Source organism: Tachyglossus aculeatus, chromosome 20, assembly GCF_015852505.1.
Source record: "Tachyglossus aculeatus isolate mTacAcu1 chromosome 20, mTacAcu1.pri, whole genome shotgun sequence".
Classification (NCBI taxonomy): domain Eukaryota; kingdom Metazoa; phylum Chordata; class Mammalia; order Monotremata; family Tachyglossidae; genus Tachyglossus; species Tachyglossus aculeatus.
In genome coordinates this window covers 31,933,476-31,956,379 of record NC_052085.1, presented here as the reverse complement: position 1 = coordinate 31,956,379, position 22,904 = coordinate 31,933,476, and the positions used below count along the sequence as shown (strand labels likewise).

The window sequence follows — 22,904 nt, the reverse complement described above, 5'->3', positions numbered from 1 at the left end:
CCCAAGCGCTTAGTACAGTGCTCTGCACACGGTAAACGCTCAATAAATGCGATTGATTGATTTCCACTGAGCCACGCTGCTTCTCTGATCACCTCATAACCTCCTCAGCGCTTAGAACAGTGCTTTGCACGGAGTAAGCGCTTAATAAATGCCATTATTATTATGTAAGCACTTAATAAATACCATTATTATTATTATTATTATTAATATTAACAAATTTCATTAAAAACAAAAGTGGAAGGTGGAGGATTGTCGCTAATTCTCCGTGCTCCTGGAGCCCTCTCGGGGCAGAATTTGGAAATGCTGCAGAAGGAGGTGGAGAGATTGTGTCATTGTGTTGGCTGTGTTTGTGTGTCCGTCTCTTCCTTGGGGGTACTGGGGTCCCTCCCCGGTGCGGGCGCCAGGCTGGAGGGGGCGGAGGGGTGGGGGGGGGGGTGTCTTCCTACCTTCTTTCCTTTCTTCCTTCCCTTCCTTCCCTTCCTTCCTTCCTTCCCTTCCCTTTCCTCCCTTCCCTTTCCTCCCTTCCCTTTCCTCCCTTTCCTTCCTTCCCTTTCCTTCCTTCCCTTTTCTTCCTTCCTTCCCTTTCCTTCCTTCCTTCCTTCCTTCCTTCCTTCCTTCCTTCCTTCCTTCCTTCCTTCCTTCCTTCCTTCCCTCCCCCTCCTTCCTCTCCCCCTCCTCCCCCCTCCATCCCCCCGCCTTGCCTCCTTCCCTTCCCCACAGCACCTGTATATATGTTTGTACAGATTTATTACTCTATTTATTCATTTTACTTGTACACTTCTATTTATTTTGTTTTGTTGGTGTGTTTGGTTTTGTTCTCTGTCTCCCCCTTCTAGACTGTGAGCCCACTGTTGGGTAGAGACTGTCTCTATATGTTGCCAACTTGTACTTCCCAAGCGCTTAGTCCAGTGCTCTGCACACAGTAAGCGCTCAATAAATACAATTGATTGATTGATTGATTGCACTGTCCTGCCTGCCTGCCGTGAGCAGAACTCTGTTCTAGACGCTTGCTTAGGAACACTTGTTCCTCACTCTGTCCTAGAACACTCTGTTCTAGGACACTTGCTTCCCCCTTTTAGACTGTGAGCCCACTGTTGGCTAGGGACTGTCTCTATATGTTGCCAACTTGGACTTCCCAAGCGCTTAGTACAGTGCTCTGCACACAGTAAGCGCTCAATAAATACGATTGATTGATTGATTGATTGGGAACATACGACAGACATAAAAGGTTGCAGCCGAGGCGCTCCCGTGTAATGGGAAGACAGACACAAATTGCCAAACGGGCATCAGGTCAAAGAGCAAGTTCATAGATATTAGAAACTAAAGGAAGCAGCTAAATTAATCAGTCATCAACCAGTCGGTGCCCACCTGAGCGCCGAAGGTTGGCCTGACATAGATCTCCGTCTCCATTCCCAAGCGCTTAGTACAGTGCTGTGCACACAGTAAGCGCTCAATAAATACGATTGAATTGAATGAATGAATGAATCTCCATAGATCCCCTCTCCATCCCCCGTCTTACCTCCTTCCCTTCCCCACAGCACCTGTATATATGTATATATGTCTGTACATATTTATTACTCTATATATTTATTTATTTTACTTGTACATATCTATTCTATTTATTTTATTTGGTTGATATGTTTGTTTTTGTTCTCTGTCTCCCCCTTCTAGACTGTGAGCCCGCTGTTGGGTAGGGACCGTCTCTATATGTTGTCGACTTGGACTTCCCAAGCGCTTAGTACAGTGCTCTGCACACAGTAAGCGCTCAGTAAATACGACTGAATTGAATGAATGACTGAATCTCCATAGATCCCCTCTCCATCCCCCCGTCTTACCTCCTTCCCTTCCCCACAGCACCAGTATATATGAATATATGTCTGTACATATTTATTACTCTATTTATTTTTTTTACTTGGACATATCTATTGTATTTATTTTGTTAATATGTTTGGTTTTGTTCTCTGCCTCCCCCTTCTAGACTGTGAGCCCACTGTTGGGTAGGGACTGTCTCTATATGTTGCCAACTTGGACTTCCCAAGCGCTTAGTACAGTGCTCTGCACACAGTGAGCGCTGAATAAATACAATTGATTGATAGAGATTAGTGACAGAAACTAAAGTAAGCAGCTAAATTAATCAGTCATCAACCAGTCGATGCCCACCTGAGCGCTGAAGGTTGGCCTGAGTAGGCGGGTGGGGAGGTTAATCAAACCAGGCTTACTGGAGGAGGGGGCTTCTTAGGGGTCTCTAAAACATGGGAAGGAAGTGGTTGGTCAGATTTTTAGACTGTGAGCCCACTGTTGGGTAGGGACTGTCTCTATGTGTTGCCAATTTGTACTTCCCAAGCGCTTAGTACAGTGCTCTGCACACAGTAAGCGCTCAATAAATACGATTGATGATGACGATGATGATTTGATGGGGAGGGGTCCAGGCAGGTGGAGGGGCGTGAGCATAAAGGAGGAGTGAGGGATGGAGAGATCAGGCGGGGAGGAACAAGGAGCAAACTTGGTTCCTGGTTTGAATCTTGGAGGGTGGAGGAGGATGAGTCTGAGGGGACTGCCATGGGAATTGAGGCCTTGGGGGTCTCTAAGTAATAATAATAATAATAACGATGGCATTTGTTCATTTATTCATTCATTCAATCGTATTTATTGAGCGCTTACTGTGTGCAGAGCACTGTACTAAGCGCTTGGGAGGTACAAGTTGGCAACATATAGAGATGGTCCCTACACAACAGTGGGCTCACAGTCTAGAAGGGCAGGGGGGGGTTAAGTGCTTACTATGTGCAAAGCACTGTTCTAAGCGCCGGGGGTGGGGGGGGGGGATACAAGGTGATCACATTGTCCCACATGGGGCTCACAGTCTTAATCCCCATTTTGCAGATGGGGTAACTGAGGCCCAGAGAAGTGAAGTGACTTGCCCAAGGTCACACAGCAGACATGTGGGGGAGCCATGACCTCTGACTCCCAAGCTCGGGCTCTTTCCACTGAGCCATGCTGCAGGCTCTGTGGTCGTAGAGGTCAATCAGTCCTACTTATTGAGCGCTTACTGTCTCCTAGACTGTGAGCCCACTGTTGGGTAGGGACTGTCTCTGTATGTTGCCGACTTGTACTTCCCAAGCGCTTAGTACAGTGCTCTGCACACAGTAAGCGCTCAATAAATACGATTGATTGATTACGGTATGCAGAGCACTGTAGTTAGCACTTGGGAGAGGACTATGCAACAATAAAACAGACACATTATTTGCCCACGACGAGCTTACGGTCTAGAGGGGGAGACCGATGTTAATATAAATATATAAATTACAGATATGTCCATAAGTCCTGGGGGGCTGGGTAGGGGTGAGTAAAGGGAGCGAGTCAGGATGATGCAGAAGGGAATTGGAGGGAAAAAATGAGGGCTTAGTCGGGTTACTTGTACATATCTATTCTATTTATTTTATTTTGTTAGTATGTTTGGTTTTGTTCTTTGTCTCCCCCTTTTAGACTGTGAGCCCACTGTTGGGTAGGGACTGTCTCTATGTGTTGCCAACTTGTACTTCCCAAGCGCTTAGTCCAGTGCTCTGCACACAGTAAGCGCTCAAGAAATACGACTGATGATGGTGATGATATCTATTCTATTTATTTTATTTTGTTAGTATGTTTGGTTTTGTTCTCTGTCTCCTCCTTTTAGACTGTGAGCCCACTGTTGTCTCTATATGTTGCCAACTTGGACTTCCCAAGCGCTTAGTCCAGTACTCTGCACACAGTAAGCGCTCAATAAATACGATTGATTGATTGATTGATTGAGAGTCCCCTTGAGGGGCGGAGGGACTCTCAGCTCTGAGCCGTTGGCCTGTTGTCTTGCCGTGGGAGCAGCCCAAAGCCCCGGGTTTGGCCTCGAGTGGGGCCTCGGTGGAGTGGGGCCCCCGCGGGAGACCTGCCGCTTCCCGGAATATCAGTGAGCACTTTGGCCGAGGTGTCCGGAGCGGTCAGCGTCCCTGCGGGGCTGCACGGGAAGCTGTTTCCCTGCCCCTACCAGATGCGGCTGGGCTGGCTGACTAATGGCCCGTCCGGGGAGCGCTGGAGACCTCCAGGGAGCCCGCGGGGAGCACTGGGGAGGGGAGGAGAGCCATTAGAGAGAAACTCATTATGGCAGCCCCCTCCCGCTCAGCTTCTGCTGTTTGTTGTCTCTCCAAGCAGCGGGCCTCTGGGGCCCCTCACACCCACATCTCCCTTCTCCCCCTCTGCCACTCAGCTCCCCCCTCCTCTCACCGAAAAATCCCATTCCTCCCACCCTCCCCAGCTCAGCTTTCCCCCTCCCCTCCCCGTGTCCCCCCTACTTCCACACTCCCTAGCTCAGATCAATCAATCAATCAATCGTATTTATTGAGCGCTTACTGTGTGCAGAGCACTGTACTAAGCACTTGGGAAGTGGGCTCACAGTCACCCTCCTGCTGCTCTCCACTCTGGCCCAGAAATCCTCCACCCTCTCTTACGGTAATAATAATAATGGTATTAAGCGCTTACTATGTGCAAAGCCCTGTTCTAAGCGCTGGGGAGGTTACAAGGTGATCAGGTTGTCCCACGGGGGGCTCAGAGTTTTAATCCCCGTTTTACAGATGAGGTCACTAAGGCACAGAGAAGTGAAGTGACTTGCCCAAAGTCACACAGCTGACAGGTGGCGGAGGGGGAATTTGAACCCATGACTTCTGACTCCAAAGCCCGGGCTCTTTCCACTGAGCCACACTGCTTCTCTTATCCTCCCCAGCTCTGTTCATCCCTTCCTCCCACCAAAAGTTCCCATTCCTACCACTCTTTCCTCTTCCAGCTGACCCTCTTCTCCCGCCCAACTCCATCTTGCCCTCTCCCGTGCAGATCTTCTTGATCTCAGCTCTCCTGTCTCCAACCCCTCACTCATATCCTTCCCCTGGAACTGTCTCCCCATAAAACGTGCCAAGCCACCACCCGTCCCACCTTCTCAGCTTCCTAAAAAGCCATTTCTTCAACTCAGCTTCTTCCCTCCCCACCCGGGATCTAGTCCCGGCTCTGCGCTGGCCTGCTGTGCAACCTTGGGCAAGTGACTTAATCTCTCTGGGCCTCAGTATCCTTCTCCGGAAAATGGGGGTTAAGATCCCCGTTCTCCATTCCTATGAGACTCACGTGGGACAGGGACCGTGTCCGATCTGATTGTCTTGGATTCACTCCAGTGACTGGCACATGGTAAGTGCTGGATAAATACAGCACTTGGGGGTGTGAAGTAATGTGTGAGTGAAGAGTGAAAGATTTCCACGGAGGGTTTGGTCGTGTTGCAAGTGTATCAACGGGGTCAGGACTGGCATTCCGTAGAGTTTTGCTTCGAACCGGCTTTTACCGGAAGACTTTTTGGAGGACGGGGAAATGCTTGGGGTGTAGGGTGGTCCGTGCTGGGGCACGGAAGGGAAAGTCAGGAGTGGAGAGAGGAGAGTCGGGGGAGTTAGGTGGTCTGTGCTGGGTCACTGGGGGAGAAGTCAGGGATGGAGAGGGAAGAGTCGGGGTGTGGGATGGTCTGCTCTGGGTCACTGGGGGAGAGCTAGTGATGGAGAGGGGGGAATCGGGGGTTTTGTACAGTCAGTACTGGATCACCGGGGGACAGTCAGGGATGGAGAGGGGAGAGTCAGGGGTGTTAGATGGTCTGTCCCTAACCCTGAGGGTGGGGTCCACGAGGGCCACCGCTGACCCAAGAGCCACAGTTGCAGGGTGGTCCCGGGTGAACACCCCGAGTTTCCATCCAAACAAACCCGTTGCCCGTGTGTTTCCACGACGACCTGACATCAGCAGTCTCCTCCCTCGGGTTCCCCAGCTTTGCCGCTCAGCCCTGGGCTCACCGCAAATGAGGCACGAGGGACCCCCCTCCCCCCCACTCCCCCCGCAACGTTTTGCATCAGTGACTCCTTCTCTGGCCGCGCTGGAGAGAGGCGGGGAGGAGGGGCCCCTTTTAACGGAGCGGCGGCCCGCCCCGTCCCCAGAACCGCTCCAGCGGCCGCGAGGTGAGGCGGCGGAGGGCGAGGGTGAGTCGGAGACTACCGATGGCCGGTCAGGGCCCTGCCCAGCTGGAGCTGACGCTCACCCCGGACCCCGACCTGACCACCGTCATGCGCCTGCGTGCGGAGGGCCTGCGCCAGCGGAACGAGAAACGGCAGGACGGAGAACGCCTCCTGCGACCGGCCGAGTCCGTCTACCGGCTGGACTTCAGGCGTCAGCAGGGCCTGCAGTTCGCGCGCTGGCACGTGCGGCTGGGCCAGCCGGGCCAGGTGACCATCACGGGCACCTCGCAGAACTGGACCCCTGACCTCACCCACCTCATGACCCGCCAGCTGCTGGAGCCGGCCGCCATCTTCTGGAGGCAGGACGGCTCCGACCAGCTGGAGTGGAACGAGGCGGACGCCCAGGAGTTCGGCGAGCGGTTGTCCGAGCTGGCCCGGGTCCGCAGGGTCATGTATTTCCTCGTCACGTTCGCCGACGGCCTAGAGCCGGCCCAGTTCAACGCCTCCGTGTTCTTCGACCTGATCTGAGCCCCCTGGCCCCTCGTCCCCGCAACGGCCCTCGGCTCCCCTGGCCTGAGCCCCCGGCTGGTCCTGGCCCTCAGTTGGGGGCTTCGGGGTTGGGTGGGTCTCTCGGGGGCTCAGCCGATCACGGCTAACTGGCTAGCACCCTCCCTCTCCCCTCCCTGCCTCTGCCTTGGCCGTGGGGAGCCCTGGGCGGGACGCCCAGTGCACAGCGAGAGTTGGTTGTCAGCAGGATCCGCCGTAGTGGGGAGTGGGCATCTAGGGATCGGTCGGACACCCCTTTTCCCCCCAACAGCGGACTATTCGCCCGCAGCCCTTCTTGTGGTTCCGTGCGGAAGCGACAGAGCTGGCCGGTGTCCTCAGGATGAGCGCTCCCGAAATGGGGCCCAGGGTGGGCTCACTTTCCTTCCAGGGGCCCCAAGACCCTGCACACTGGGGTTGGAGAGGCAGGGAAGAGTCCCCGGAGCTTGCCGTGCCCCCACCCCGTAGGTATCAGAAGATGCGTCCGGATCGGGGGAGGCCGGACGGGGGTACAGCTGCGTCGATAACCTTTCGTCCTCCGACTCTAGTTCGCCTTAAACTGACACGTGTATATGCATATTTATATTCATAAAGATATACTCTAGAGATGTGTACTCCGCCTTGCGTTCATGTGGGTATGTGTGTATCCTGCGCTTACAGTAAACAGAGAGTGTGGGTTCAGGCCTTCCTAGAGACAGGGGGCTGGACTAGTTGGAGAATGGTTATCAGGTTTATAGAAATTCATCTCAGCTCAGGGGACAGGGAAGCAAAGCAATCTCTCTTCAGGTCGAGAATCTCGGCCTCTGAGAGTCGCTCCCCGTGTCCGCCCTGCAGCGCATCCCCATAGCTGCCCCGGGACACAGACATTAAAATAAATTATGGATGGATACGTACGTAAGTGAGCTCCACGTGGGACAACCTGATTACCTTGTATCTCCCCCCAGCACTGTTCTAATAGCACATAGTAATGGCACATAGTAATAGTATAGTAATAGTATAACACATAGTAATGGCGCATGTGTTCTAATGGCACATAGTAAGCGCTTAACAAACACAATCATTAATTAATTAATAAGTAATGTGGGGCTGAGGGACCATCCAACACCCCTGACTCTCCCCCTCCTTTCCTTACTCTCTTCCAGTGACTCAGCTCAGACCATCCAACACCCCTGACTTTCTCCTCTCCATCCCGGACTCTCCTTTAGTGTTGCCACCCTGACTCTCTCCTCTCAATCCCCGATTCTCCCCCAGTGCTCCGGCACAGACCATCCATCACCCCTGGTTCAGCCTTCCCCATCCCTGCTGTCCCTTAGTGGTCCAGCACGGACCATCCAAACTCCCTGATTCCCCTCAGTGACTCCGCCGGACGCCCGTCCATCGATCTGTCCAAATCCATCCGGTCTGATCGGTGTTTCCAGTCGCAGGGTCCCTGTGGAGACGAATTCCCAGTGGTTGCCCCACTCTGGGAAGAAGTGCTTCCTGCTGTTTGTTCTGAGCCCTCCCCTTCTCCCGTTCCCGAGTTCTCCCTGTTCCTCCCGGCCTGTAGGATCCCGAGCCTCCCTCCACGGAAGCCGCCCCAGCCCGGGGCCTGGATTGTAGCTGCCACAGAGCTGCGTTTTCCATGACGTAGCCACAGCCCGGAGTCTCCCGGGCCCCTCCCTCTCCCCCCTCTACCCTCCTCCTCCTCCAGGCCCATTACCCTGGCTCACATTCCCAGGGAATTGCACTGCATGTGAGGACCAGTCTCGCTCTCCTCCGATGGCCCCGCACTTCCCCTTACCACGTGCAGGTCCCTTCGCGACTCCTCCAGAAAGCCTTCCCTGACTTGTCCCCAGTGAATCCCCCTGCAGCTGGACACCGCTGTCCCCAAGCAGACAAACCTGGGGCCCCTGAAGGGGCCGGTGTCCAGATAATAATAATAATAATGATGGCATTTATTAAGCACTTACTATGTGCAAAGCACTGTTCTAAGCGCTGGGGAAGTTACAAGGTGATCAGGTTGTCCCACGGGGGGCTCACGGTCTTCATCCCCATTTTACGGATGAGGGAACTGAGGCCCAGAGAAGTGAAGTGACTTGCCCAAAGTCACCCAGCTGACAAGTGGCGGAGTCGGGATTTGAACCCGTGACCTCTGACTCCAAAGCCCGGGCTCTTTCCACTGAGCCACGCTGCTTCTCTGTCCAAAACCAGATGTGAGGGCATTGGGGCCTGGGCAAAGGATTCCAGCTGTGGGGGGAGTGGGGGCCAATGGCAGAGCTAGGATCAGAACCCAGGCTTCCTAATACTATTAAAACGAATAATAATAATAATAATAACAATAATTGTGTCATTAAGCACTGACCATGGGCCAGGCGCTCTTCTAAGAGGTAGGGTAGATACAAGGTAATCAGGTTAGATACAATCCCTGTCCCGCATGGGGCTTGCAGCCTTAATCCCCATTTTACAGACAAGGGAACTGAGGCACAGAGAAGTTGAGTGACTTGCCTGAGGTCACACAGCAGACCGCTGACGGAGCTGGGATTAGAATCCAGGTCTTTCTGATTCCCAGGCCCATTCTCTATTGCAAGCTCATTGTGGGCAAGGAATGCGTCTGTTTATTTTTCTGTTCTACTCTCCCAAGCTCGTAATATGGAGCTCTGCACACAGTAAACGCTCAATAGATATGATTGAATGAGTAAGTAGGCCACCGTGCTGATTTATCTATTAGGATCCTTTCTGCTGTGGATAATAATAATAATAATGATGGCGTTTATTAAGCGCTTACTATGTGCAAAGCACTGTTCTAAGCGCTGGATTAAAATCTCATGTATATGATGGTTGTGCCACTGCTGCTGTCACTGAAATCATTAAGTCGGTGCCTCCCCATCTCCGCCCTCCCATCCCATTGCTCCCGCGCCCCTCCCCTCAAGGTGATTCCGGACTGGAAGGAGCAGGAGTGGAGCCCCGAGAAGCCGGAAAACTACGCGGGCATCTTCCACTTCCACTTCTGGCGATTCGGCGACTGGGTGGACGTGGTGATTGACGACCGGCTGCCCACCGTCCACAACCAGCTCATCTACTGCCACTCCAACTCGACCAACGAGTTCTGGTGTGCCCTGGTGGAAAAGGCTTATGCCAAGTAAGTGCCCGGGTGGGCTCTGGGGATGGGAGGGGCATGGTGGGGGCAGGAGCGGGTCAGGGGTCCGACTTCGAGCTGTTCATTCATTCATTCAGTCGTATTTATTGAGCGCTTACTATGTGCAGAGCACTGTACTAAGCGCTTGGGAAGTACAAGTTGGCAACATATAGAGATGGTCCCTACCCAACAGCGGGCTCACAGTCTAGAAGGGGGAGACAGACAACAAAAACGAAGCGTATTAACAAAATAAAATAAATAGAATAGCAAGTGCTTAGCAAATACCGTACAAAAACAGACTTTCTCTCCTCCTCCTTCAGGAGAAATGTGGTTCTGTGGCATGAGACGGTGGAGGTCAGAAATCCATGGTATAATTTCAAAGCAAACGCAGACTATAGGCTCGGATCATTTTCCTAGCAGTTATTTGTCACGGTCACACATCTGTGGCTGCGTCAGAACTTGTGAGAACAAAACTTTCTGCTTGTGTCTGCTGCTTTCCTCCAGTAGCCTTGGGAAACCAATGAAGATCTGTAGGATAGATATCATCTGGAAGCCTGACTATTAGAACGGTCTCATTAGTTAACGAGTTCCATTTCACTATCTGATGATCATCATGTGCAGAAGCAGCTAGCTGTTGCACCTAGGGCGGCGGGGCCACTCTCGAAAGTATTCCGGGGGACGGTGCCTGCGACGTTGAAGATACTGTCAGCATTGGTATTTTATTTACCTAGAGCCTGCTGCGTGAAGATCGTTGTATTGGACACCTACTGTGTGCAGGCGGCTGTGCCGAACGCTGCCGTGGGCAGAGTGCTCTACTGGACAGCTGCTCCTGGACCCCCACCCTAGGCAGAACTCTGTCCTGAGTGCTTGGAGATAATAATAATAACTGTGGTATTTGTTACATGTTAACTACGTGTCAGGGACTGTGGTGGATACCCTATGCTAGAGGTTGACTACTGTCCCTGCCCTTGGGGAACTTACAGTGTAGCGAGGATGCAGGCGTTCAGAGTGAGTACAGCGTGTCTAGGTCGGGATTAACAGATTTCTCAGCAGCAGCGGACGCAAGCGAGAAAGGGAGAAGGGGTGGGGAGGCCAGCCGAAGCCCCCGGGAGCTCCCAGACGCTGGCCAAACACCCCCCGACCCCCCTCCTCCGCAGGCTGGCGGGCTGCTACGAGGCCCTGGACGGGGGCAACACCGCGGACGCGCTGGTGGACTTCACGGGTGGCGTGTCTGAACCCATCGACCTGACCGAGGGCGACTTTGCCCGCGACGAAGCCAAGAGGAACTTGCTGTTCGAGCGCGTCCTGAAAGTCCACCAACGGGGGGGGCCTCATCAGCGCATCCATCAAGGTGAGGAAACGAGCTCTGCTCCCTGTCCCTACCCGTCCGGAGTCCAGGGGTGGGCCTGGGGGAGGAGACCCAGGGTCAGCACCGTCGGGCGCTCCCGCACCCCGAGGCCACTTAGATCACCTTGTGGACAGGAAATTTGTCGGTTGCATTGTTGAATCCTACTCTCCTGAGTGCTTAGTAGAGTGCTCTGCTCACAATAAGTGCTCAATAAATGCGATTGACTGACTTTGGAATCGAGCCACGCCTGTTCCCAGGCCCTGCTGGAGATAGGAACGGGGAAGAATGGCAGCTCCCCATTCTACTATGTCAGTTAGTCAGTCAGTCGTGTTTACTGCATGCTCACAGCGTGCAGAGCACTGGACTAAGTGCTTGGGAAGGTACAATGTAACATTAAATAGACATATTTCCTGCCCATATCAGCTTTCAGTCTAGAGAGAGAGACAGTCTTTTGGACTGTGAGCCCACTGTTGGGTAGGGACTGTCTCTATATGTTGCCAATTTGTACTTCCCAAGCACTTAGTACAGTGCTCTGCACATAGTAAGCGCTCAATAAATACGATTGATGATGATGATGACAGTGTTATAAATAAAAATTACAGATGTGTACATAAGTGCTGAGGGGCTGGGAGGAGGAATGAATAAAGGGAGCAAGTCAGGGTGACATAGAGGGGAGTGGGAGAAGAGGAAAGGAGGGCTTAGGGAAGGCTTCTTGGAGGCGATGTGCCTTCAGTAAGGGTTTGAAGATGGGGAGAGTAATTGTCGGATATGTGGAGGGCGTTCCAGGCCAGAGGCAGGACATGGGTGAGAGGTTTGCGGTGAGACAGATGCGATTGGGGTACAGCGAGAAGGTTATTTGCCCGGACTGAGTCCCATTATCATGGGACCCCACCCCTGACCCCGGACGCTGGTTTTGTGCCCCAGGCTGTGACCGCAGAGGACATGGAGGCCCGGCTGGCCTGCGGACTGGTGAAGGGCCACGCCTATGCCATCACCGACGTGCGGAAAGTCCGGCTGGGCCACGGCCTGCTGTCCTTCTTCAAGTCGGAGAAGCTGGACATGATCCGGCTGCGCAATCCTTGGGGGGAGAGGGAGTGGAACGGTCCCTGGAGCGACACGTGAGCCCGCGGGGGGTTGGATACAGGGGGATGGATGCAGGGGTTGGACCCAGGGCGGGGTGGATATCAGGGGGTGGATACAGGGTCCTGCAGCGGGGTTAAGCTGGGGGATGGGATGGAGATGAGGGGATGAGGGGGAGAGAATGAAAACGGCCCTTGGGTGGAGCTGGGCAGACCTGCATGCTGACTGATTGATTCTCTCACATTTTGAGCAGAAACACACAAATGCCTATACGTACAGAAATGCACAAACACATTCGAAAAAACCCCACGCAGACAGATACCCACAAAAGCAGTTATACAGTGCTCAAATGCACACCACTAAGAACTCCTATTTGTATTGTCCTGCCTTGCAAATAAACCCATCAGGCTTCCAGCCCGCTCCCTGTGGCGAGGGATACGGCGGAGCCCCGACGAAGGATCAGGATCGGCAGGTTTTCCGTGGAGCACTCCTCCCCCCACAAACCCCGCTCCCGCTCCCCTGCCCCTCCACCTGATAGAGTTAGTAAAGGGCCTGTGAGCCCCCCACCTGCCCTTCTCCCGGCTTCACCTTGCGTGCTTCCCTTCCCGCCTTTTCCCGCCCAGCTCCGAGGAGTGGCAGAAAGTGAGCAAGAGTGAGAGGGAGAAGCTGGGAGTGACGGTGCAGGACGATGGGGAATTCTGGTGAGTTTAGGATCTGGTCAAGATCCCATAGGAGGTGGGGGGAGCCCGGCGGGAGCAGGAGGGAGTCTGGTGGGACACGGGGAGGGGAGAGGAGGCGGAAGTGCGAGATAGGGTGGCAATGCCACGAGAGCCCTGACCCTCCTCTCTTCTTGGAAGTGACTCCATAAACGGGCAACAGTTCCTGTCCCTCAGGGTGCCGGAGGTTCCTTCGTGACCCCAGGGCGATCTCAGCGTCCCTTTCCCCCGTCCTCTCCCAGTGTCCCTGGGCATTTGCTCTCCTAGCTCTGACTGGGCCTAGAGAAGTCACACAGCCTGTCTGGGCCACAGCATTAATTGTGATAATTACCCCCCGGCATCTTGGCCCCCGGCAACCATCCTGGGCTAGTCCCAAGCGTGTCTCGAGGCAGGGCGTTGGCCTGAAAGACCCCCCAGGTGTCACTGACCCCCTCCGCTCCCCAGGATGACGTTCGAAGACGTCTGCAGATACTTCACCGACATCATCAAGTGTCGCCTCATCAACACATCCTACCTGAGCATCCACAAGACGTGGGAGGAGGCGAAGCTGAGGGGGGCCTGGACCCGCAGCGATGACCCCCTGAAGAACCGCAGCGGTGGTTGCATCAACCACAAGGGCACCTTCCTCCAGAACCCTCAGGTCAGTCCGACCCCCGCCCTCGCTGATCAGTGGGAAGGGGCTGCTGGAACTGCCCAGAGAGGTCAGGTTCCCTGCCTAGGGCCCTACAGCAGGCCGGACCTGTTCCTATGTGTCTCCTCCCCATCCCTTCAGGCCCTGCCTGACTTCCCCCTCTCCCCTAGTTGCAGCTCTCACCCTGCTCTACATTCATTCATTCATTCAGTCATATTTATTGAGCGCTTACTGTGCGCAGAGCACTGGACTAAGCGCCTGGGAAGTACAAGTCGGCAGCATAAAGAGACGGTCCCTACCCAACAACGGGCTCACAGTCTAGAAGGGGGAGACGGACAACAAAACAGAACATGGAGACAGGTGTCAAAACCGTGAGAATAAATAGGATTATAGCTATATGCGCATCATTAATAAAATAGAGTAGTAAATATGTACAGGTAAGATAAATAGAGTAATAAATATGTGCAAATCTATACAAGTGCTGTGGGGAGGGGAGGGAGGTAGGGTGGGGGGGGCGATGGGGAGGAGGAGAGGAAAAGGGGGGCTCTATCTGGGAAGGCCTCCTGAAGGAGGTGAGCTCTCAGTAGGGCTAATTCTCACTTCTGCCCAGCACTTAGTTCAGTGCTTTGAATACAGTAAGCACCTCTACACTACTACAATCAATCAATCAATCAATCAATCAATCATATTTATTGAGCGCTTACTGTGTGCAGAGCACTGTACTAAGCGCTTGGGAAGTCCAAGTTGGCAACATATAGAGACAGTCCCTACCCAACAATGGGCTCACAGTCTAGAAGGGGGAGACAGAGAACAAAACAAAACATATTAACAAAATAAAATAAATAGAATAGATATGTACAAGTAAAATAAATAAATGAATAGAGTAATAAATATGTACAAACATATATACATATATACAGGTGCTGTGGGGAAGGGAAGGAGGTAAGACGGGGGGATGGAGAGGGGGACAACACTCCCCACCTCTCGTACCACTTCAACACTTCCCCTGTGCTGTGGCAACATTCATTCAGTTATATTTATTGAGCACTTACTGTGTGCAGAGCACCGTACTAAGTGCTTGGGGGAGAGTACAATGCAACAATAAACAGACTTTCCCTGCCCACAACGAGCTTACAGTCTCCCACATGCTGCAACGCTCCCCCTGCACTGTGGCAGTACCCTCCCTGTGCCCTGCAGCGTTCCCTGAAACCCCCCCACGACCACTGCAACACCCCCCTAACACCACTGCAACCTTCCTCGTCCCCACAGTACGTGTTCGACGTGAAGAAGAAGCCGGAAGACGAGGTGCTCATCTGCATCCAGCAGAAGCCCAAGCGGACGAGTCGTCGGGAGGGCAGGGGCGAGAACCTGGCCATCGGCTTCGACATCTTCAAGGTGAGAGGGCCGGGGACTCCGCCTGCCGGTGGTGGTGGCGGCGGAGGTCCCTTCCCCCTGGGAAGACCCGGCTTCAAGGTCCAGATGCCCACGCGTGGGGTTTGGATTCATACCAGGGGGTACAGGGCAGGGATGAGTAGGAGAAGGATCCAGGAGGGTCTGGAAAGATCCATGAGGGAACAGTCTGGGCTGGGTCACTGGGGAGAGGCAGGGATGAAGAAGGAAGAGTCGAGTGTTGGATGATCCATGCTGGGTCACTGGGGGGGAGAGTCAGGGATGGAGAGGGAAGAGTGAGGGGTGTTGGATGGCCACGAGAAGCAGCGTGGCTCAGTGGGAAGAGCCCAGGCTTTGGAGCCAGAGGTCATGGGTTCAAATCCTGCCTCTGTGTGACTTTGGGCAAGTCACTTCACTTCTCTGGGCCTCCATTACCTCATCTGTAAAATGGGGATTAAGACTGGGAGCCCCACGAGGGACAACCTGATCACCTTGTACCCTCCCCAGTGCTTTGCACATAATAATAATAATGGCATTTATTAAGCGCTTACTATGTACAGGGCACTGTTTTAAGCGCTGGGGAGATTACAAGGTGATCAAGGTGTCCCACGGGGGGCTCACAGTCTTAATCCCCATTTTACAGATGAGGGAACTGAGGCACAGAGAAGCTAAGTGACTTGCCCAAAGTCACACAGCTAACAGTTGGCAGAGCCGGGGTTTGAACCCATGACCTCTGACTCCAAAGCCGGGGTTCTTTCCATTGAGCCACGCTGCTTCTCCAAGCGCTTAACAAATGCCATTATTATTATTATTATTATTATTATTTTGGGTCGCTAGGGGAGAGTCAGTGGTGTCGGTTGATCCATCTGTAATCATCTAGGAGGGCAACTAGTACCCAATTCCGCTGGGAGTCCTGGCCTGGGCAGGCCCTGGGGCTTGCCCCTAGTCGGGGGTTTGCTGGGGGCGTCCCACGAGCATCCCGCCGCCTCCGCCCCCGCCCAGGTGGAGCTGAACCGGCAGTACCGCATGCACTCGCTGCAGCAGAAGGTGTCCAGCTCCATCTACATCAACTCCCGCAGCGTCTTCCTGAGGACGGACCAGAGGGAGGGCCGCTACGTCATCATCCCCACCACCTTCGAGCCCGGCCACACCGGGGACTTCCTGCTCCGCGTGTTCACAGACGTGCCGGCCGACTGCAGGTACTGGGTCCCGGGCCGGCCCCCAGGCCCACGGTACCGGACCATCTCCAGAACGGTCATCCAGCTGGGGGGGGGTCATCATCATCATCAATCGTATTTATTGAGCGCTTACTGTGTGCAGAGCACTGTACTAAGCGCTTGGGAAGTACAAGTTGGCAACATATAGAGACAGTCCCTACCCAACAGTGGGCTCACAGTCTAAAAGAATCCAATCCCCGCTGCCTGTGAGGGGCTGGGCCATAGGGGAGAATTTGAGCCACTTTTGGCTCCCTTAGTTATTTCACTACGTAGTCATCCTCGGCCAAGTGCCAAGCACCGCACCAAGGACCGTGAGGAGCCAAGGTGATCAGATCGGACACGGTCCTCATCCCACAAGGGGCTCACTGTCTTGTGGGGAAGGGCAGAAACCGAACAGGAAAAATCAATTCTGAATGTCAGGAGTGCTGTGGAAACGTTTTAACTCATTCCTAATCCCTGTCCCCCTTCCCACCCACTAATCTGCAAATGTGGGATGGTTCATGCTGGATCCCTGGGGAAGAGTCAGGGATGGAGGGGTGAGAGCCTTGGGGGTGTAGACTAGTCTGTGTTGGGTCACTGGGGGAGAGTCAGGGGGTTGGATGGTCAGTTCTGGGTCACTGGGGGAGAGTTAGCTATGGAGAGGGGAGAGTCAGGGGTGTTGGAGAGTTAGGGTCATTGGAAGAGAGTTAGGGTCCAATGCTGGGTCATTGGAAGAGAGTCGGAGATGGAGAAGGGATAGTCAAGGGGTTAATAATTAATGATAATTATCATCATCATCATCATCATCATCAATCGTATTTATTGAGTGCTTACTATGTGCAGAGCACTGTACTAAGCGCTTGGGAAGTACAAATTGGCAACATTTAGAGACAGTCCCTACCCAACAGTGGGCTCACAGTCTAAAAGGGGGAAACAGAGAACAAAACCAAACATACTAACAAAATAAAATAAATAGGATAGATATGTACAAGTAAAATAAATAGAGTAATAAATATGTACAAACATATATACATATATACAGGTGTTGTGGGGAAGGGAAGGAGGTAAGATGGGGGGATGGAGGGGGGACAAGGGGGAGAGGAAGGAAGGGGCTCAGTCTGGGAAGGCCTCCTGGAGGAGGTGAGCTCTCAGCAGGGCCTTGAAGGGAGGAAGAGAGTTACTCGTTAAGTGCTTACTGTGTGCCAAGCACTCTTCTAAGTGCTGGGGTTGAAAGAAGTTAGGCAGGTCTGTGCTGGGTTACTTGGGGAGAGTCAGAGATGGAGAGGAGAGAGTCGGGGGGTTGGATGGTCTGTGCCGGGTTGGAGAAGGGAGAGTCAGGGGGGTTGGATGGTCCATGCTGGGTCACTGGGGGAGAGTTACGGGCGTGGGCTGGTCCACCTTGTAATCGTGGAGGTGGGTGTCTAGGAGAACAACCAGCACGGGGCTCATCCAAGCACCCCAGAGGTCCCAGTGGTTGGAGAAGTGTCAGGGCCGGGTCAGGCTGCAGCGCTGATCAGGCTGGGGGCAGCGGAGGGCGTCTCTCACATCCTCCCTCTCCCCTGGCTGCAGAGAGCTGACGCTGGACGAGCCCCCGCGCAGCTGCTGGAGTGGGATGTGTGGCTACCCCCAGCTGGTCACCCAGGTCCACGTCATCTCTGCCGACGGCTTGAAGGACGCCGTGAACGGTAGGTCTGGCCCCCGGGGAGGCGCGGCGGCCCTGAGCGGGCCCCAGGGCCCCGTGCTTTGGGAGTGCTGGCCGGCCCCCGATCACCTCAGCCCAGGCCCCTTTACGTGGGCCAGATCACTAAGGGTGCACTCTGTTCGCGCCCCCAGGCGCAAATATCGGGGCCCCTTCCTCTCCGGGGGTTGTGGTGTTGCCAATTTGTACTTCCCAAGCGCTTAGTACAGTGCTCTGCACATAGGAAGCGCTCAATAAATACGATTGATTGTGGTGGACAGAGTTTTTGTGGGCTGTGGAAGTGATGCTTTAGTTCTCCGTGAGAGAAGCAGCGTGGCTCAGTGGAAAGAGCCCGGGCTTTGGAGTCAGAGGTCATGGGTTCGAATCCCGGCTCCACCAACTGTCAGCTGTGTGACTTTGGGCAAGTCACTTCACTTCTCTGCGCCTCAGTTACCTCTTCTGTAAAATGGGGATTAAGACTTTGAGCCCCACGTGGGACAACCTGATCACCTTGTAACCTCCCCAGCGCTTAGAACGGTGCTTTGCACATAGTAAGTGCTTAATAAATGCCATTATTATTATATTATTATTATGTGGGACCCGCCTCTGGACCTTGCCTGGCCTGGAAGTCCTGATTTAAGGGCCCTCGGCTGCTCACTGGGCCCTTTGGCGTTTCAAGCTGGCACCGCCTTCCCCGCTGCCGCCCTCCCTGCACCGTACCCGGGAGCCCCTCTGAGCCCCCAATTCCTCCTCCCACCCCGCCCCCTCTTCAGGTGCCGACTCGTACGTGATCATCAAGTGTGAAGGCAGCAAGGTTCGTTCCGCTGTGCAGAAAGGAACCTCGAAACCAGAGTTTGACATGAAAGGAGTCTTCTACCGCAAGAAGCCGGGGCAGCCCATCTTGGTGCAGGTGAGCGGCGGAACACCTCTGCACACCCGTACGAGAACACACACCCCCTTAATGTGTGCTTACAACCGTGCCTATACACTCACGCCTTCACACAAACACACTCATGCACGCACACCTACTTATCAATCAATCAATCGTATTTATTGAGCGCTTACTGTGTGCAGAGCACTGTACTAAGCACTTGGGAAGTACAAGTTGGCAACATATAGAGACAGTCCCTACCCAGCAGTGGGCTCACAGTCTAAATACCGTAAACATTGTACAACTGCTCTGTGGAGTGAGCAGTCAACAAAGCTTGTTGAAAAAATAATCAAATTAATTGACATCTAGGGGATGACAGATGTACTCCCACACTGACCCATGCCTATATACACACTTGCTACGCAGCAGCGTGGCTCAGTGGAAAGAGCCCGGGCTTGGGAGTCAGAGGTCACCGGTTCAAATCCCAGCTCTGCCAATTGTCAGCTGTGTGACTTTGGGCAAGTCACTTCACTTCTCTGGGCCTCAGTTCCCTCATCTGTAAAATGGGGATTAAGACTGTGAGCCCCCCGTGGGACAACCTGACCACCTTGTGTCCTCCCCAGTGCTTAGAACAGTGCTTTGCACATAGGAAGCACTGAACAAATACCAAAATTATTATTATTACGTGCATATACATGCCTGTTTGCTCACACGCATGCCTTCGTCCACAAACCCATACACCCCTGCTCGCACTCTTGGCGAGTGGCAGTTTAGGGGATAATAGGGGAGAGTGTGTGTCCACGTCCACCCCATCCCTTGGGGTTTGCCGGGGTGAATCAGGGAAGGTTTCCCGAAGTAGGCGGCTGCTCTCTTGGTGCGGTGGGCCCTGGCGGGCAGAGCGGGGCCCAAGTAGCCGATTCCCTCGCTCGTTCGCCTTGCAGATCTGGAACCACAATGTCTTGAGTGATGAGTTCCTGGGCCAGGTGGCCCTGACTGGGGACCCTGGGGGACCCCGGTCCCTGCACACCCTCCACCTCCAGGACCGGAGCAGCAAACCTGCCAGTGAACGCCCAGGCACCGTCACCCTGGGACTGCAGACCAGTGCCACCCTGACGGACATCTAGCGCCTCTCCCCTGTCCAGCCTCCTCTGGTCCCCCGGTCCCTGCCCCGTGACTCCCGACCCCCATGATTCCCTGCCCAGGGTACCACAGGGCGGGAGGGGGACAGTTCCCAGTGGAATTTGTGCATAAGAGGACCTTCCCCCAAATCCAGTGACCACATTTGCCCTCTAGCTTCCAGGGGATTTGAACCCCAGGATGGTTCCCGGAAGAAAAAGGGATAGGCCAGGGGGTGGGCAGGGTTTCCTTATGCTCACAGCCTCATTCTGAGCTTTTACGCTGTCCCTCACGCTGCCTGGCTCCTTCTGGGTGTGCCAAGGGGGTGGCGAGCGAGCATCTGGGGGGTCACCGTTGTCTCGGCGGGCTGTGACTTTGCCGGCGAGCTGGTTTCGGTTGGACCGGCGCTGCTGTGGTTTCATCTGCGATTCATCCCCGGCCCAAATGGGTTCGGTGGGGTGGGTTGACTGCACCTCTCAGACCACCGGCCGGCCCTGACGGCCCACTGCCCGCTCCCTCTCTCACCCACTCCTGGCCCCTGCCGGCGGGCATCCCAACGGATGCCGGAGTTCAGGGCCACATCTTGGGTCGTCAGGCAACCACCGCCTAGGGATGGATGGGACCGCTGCCCTGACTTGAACCGAAGCCAGGGTTCCCTCGCAGCCCTGGGCCCCTTCCTACAGATCAGTAAACCAACAGTATTTACTGGGCCCTGGAGTATGGGACACAGGAGGACCTCGGGCAAGACAGTTAACCTCTCTGTGCCTCAGTGTCTTCACCTGTAAAATGGGACCAATGACCTGATTTATCAAGTGCCGCATAAGGGCACAAATCTAGAATTCTATCCATCATTAAGCGCGTACATGTACACCCGGATCCGCCTCGCTTTCTACTTTCCTCCCCTGCTTGGCCAGGCCCTCCGGGTCCCATCACCTGCACTTAGCGCTGCGACTGAATATTTGTAGTCCTGGCTGGGAAGACTCCACCCCAGGGCTGAGCTTGGCCATACTGGGGTTCTGGGACACCAGGAGGTGCGTCTCCACCCCTCTATTTCGGCACCTAGTCCTTCGTTGCAGCCAATCCAGAGACCTGGTCCCAGCCCCCCTCCCTGTAGTCCTCTTTCCCCACCCCCAGGTTGGGATCCGGGGTGGGGAGGGGTGGCATCCAGAGTCCAGGATGTGCCCCTGCCCCGCCTCCACTGGAGAAGCAGCCAGAATCCTGCAGCCTCTGCCCCCTTCCCAGTTGTACAGCTGAGAAACCGAGGCCCAGAGAGGTTTAGCGACTTGCTCAAGATCGCACAGTGGGCCGATTGGCTGGGGTCTGGGAGAAGTCCCCTTGTCTTGATGTTCAGTTCATTAGGTGGCCTAGCTCAAATCGAAAACTTCTAGGGGTCCCCCTCAGTGTTTGGAGCGGGGCTGAGGGGGAGTGGATTGAGGGTCTGGCGGGGAGCTTGAGTTCCCAGGGAATGAGGCGGTAAGGCAGGAATGCGTCATGGGCACAGGGTGGTGTTGTTGGGTTATGTTTTCCATTGGGAACCGGCATATCCCCGGATGGCGGGCACTGCCGGATTAGCAAGGCGCGTGCTAGGACAGGGAGGGAAGATTGGGGTCCCTTCCCGCCTATTCGGGATGGTCTACGTGGAGGCGGGAAGCTGGATGTTATGACCTCTCCAGGGCTGCTTTCAGGCCCTGGGAGCCCCGACTCAGGACTACTACGAGCCGCATCAGCCTCCCTGGGTCTCTGTTTCCCCAACTGTTAACGGGAGGGAGCCCAATCTCCCCGCGGCCCTTTGGGCCGGACAAAGGGCAGTTACATCGGCGCTGACCATCTCCAAGTCAGCTATGGGGTGATCACAATCTTCCGACCCTAGCGCTGGGTGGGACGCAGAGAGGTCAGCCAGTCCAGCCCCCTGCCTCCAGACACGCTCAGGCTTTCGGTGTCTACCCTATGTTGTATCTACCCCAGTTCTTTGTACAGTGTTGGACACCTATTAAGTGCTTAACAAATATTACAATAATGCTACTACTAATTATTACTGTTACTGTTATTATTGTTATCCCCCGCAAGGCAGGCCCATTGTGTTCATTCTTTCTTGAGTGACCCTCGGACCGGTCGTTTCCATCCCGCCCTGGGCCTGGGGTCCATGTGAAGGAGAAGACCCTCCTCGCCGTCACAGGAGCTTTTAGGCTGGGGCTTTAGGAGTCGGTGATGTGAAGGGAGGGTGTGAGAAGGGTCCGTCCTGCTCACGTGGGATCAGGGCAGCAACCAAGTCGGGTGGAAAGCGGGACGGACAGAGAGCGGGACAGGGCCGGGCTGGGTCAGAAACCCCTAACTTGGGGTCTTTCCTGTTCCTCCCTGAAGCTCTTGGGTCTGGTCGGAGATTTGGGGCAGCGAGGTCGGAGTCCAGCCCCGACAGCTAGTAGTGGTTCAGGGTGGGGGAAATGGCTTCAGCCTCACACCTGGGTGCGGGGATATTGTCCCCCTGCCCGTTGACCCGATGTCCCCGGTGGGGTAGTGAAGCAGGAGCTTCTGGCCTTCCCCTAGTCAAGTTCACCCTCCTCATCCTCCCTCCTCCCTGCACCTGACGCCGGAGTAGATCTGACCCTCTGACGACCTACAGGCTCCTCCCTCCTCTCCCCCCCACCCTGCTAAGAAGGATCAGGGAGGAGGAAGATCCTGGTGCAGAGAGAGAGCAGAGGGGAGAGAGCTTGGCTAGAGGCAGCTGGAAATCCAGCCCTCATGCCCTCCGACCCCTCCCTGGGGACAGCTGAGGGGGACAGCTGGGTGTCTGGCCCATCAAGGTAAGAGGCTGGGGCTCTGGACTCTGGATTCTAGGCTTCTGGAACTCTTGGGTTGGGATTTTGGATTCTAGGCTCTGGGCTTTGGCTTCTGGACCCTGGAGCTGTGGGATTGGGATTTTTGGATTGCGAGCCCACTGTTGGGTAGGGACTGTCTCTATATGTTGCCAACTTGTACTTCCCAAGCGCTTAGTACAGTGCTCTGCACACAGTAAGCGCTCAATAAATACGATTGATTGATTGATTGGATTGTAGACTCTGAGGATCTGGGCTCTGGGACTGAGAGTCTGGGTTCTAGGCCCTGAGGCTTTGGATTCTGGCCTCTGAGCTCTGGGCCTGTACCCTCAGACTGCATGGAGCCGTGATTAAACGTCCGCTCCAAAGCCTCTTAGCGGGGCTTGTCCTAGAGGGGGTCCAGGAA

General features: G+C 54.5%; 2 protein-coding genes across 2 annotated transcripts in view; both read left to right on the top strand.

The window, feature by feature from the left end:
- The window catches only part of CAPN5 (calpain 5), a 47,624-nt gene extending 25,910 nt beyond the window's left edge, over positions 1-21,714 (top strand). The window contains 11 exon segments of the mRNA XM_038762115.1: positions 9,455-9,663; positions 10,818-10,983; positions 10,985-11,011; positions 11,933-12,126; positions 12,712-12,789; positions 13,249-13,444; positions 14,705-14,830; positions 15,827-16,023; positions 17,590-17,705; positions 18,472-18,608; positions 19,511-21,714. Coding sequence (XP_038618043.1) covers positions 9,455-9,663; positions 10,818-10,983; positions 10,985-11,011; positions 11,933-12,126; positions 12,712-12,789; positions 13,249-13,444; positions 14,705-14,830; positions 15,827-16,023; positions 17,590-17,705; positions 18,472-18,608; positions 19,511-19,693 — 1,629 coding nt within the window. The 3' untranslated portion in view covers positions 19,694-21,714.
- On the top strand, positions 6,045-6,791 carry LOC119941588 (olfactory marker protein). The gene has a single exon (XM_038762116.1). The coding sequence runs from the start codon at positions 6,045-6,047 to the stop codon at positions 6,528-6,530; it is 486 nt and encodes a 161-aa protein (XP_038618044.1). The 3' UTR covers positions 6,531-6,791.
- Positions 21,715-22,904: the final 1,190 nt, after the last annotated feature.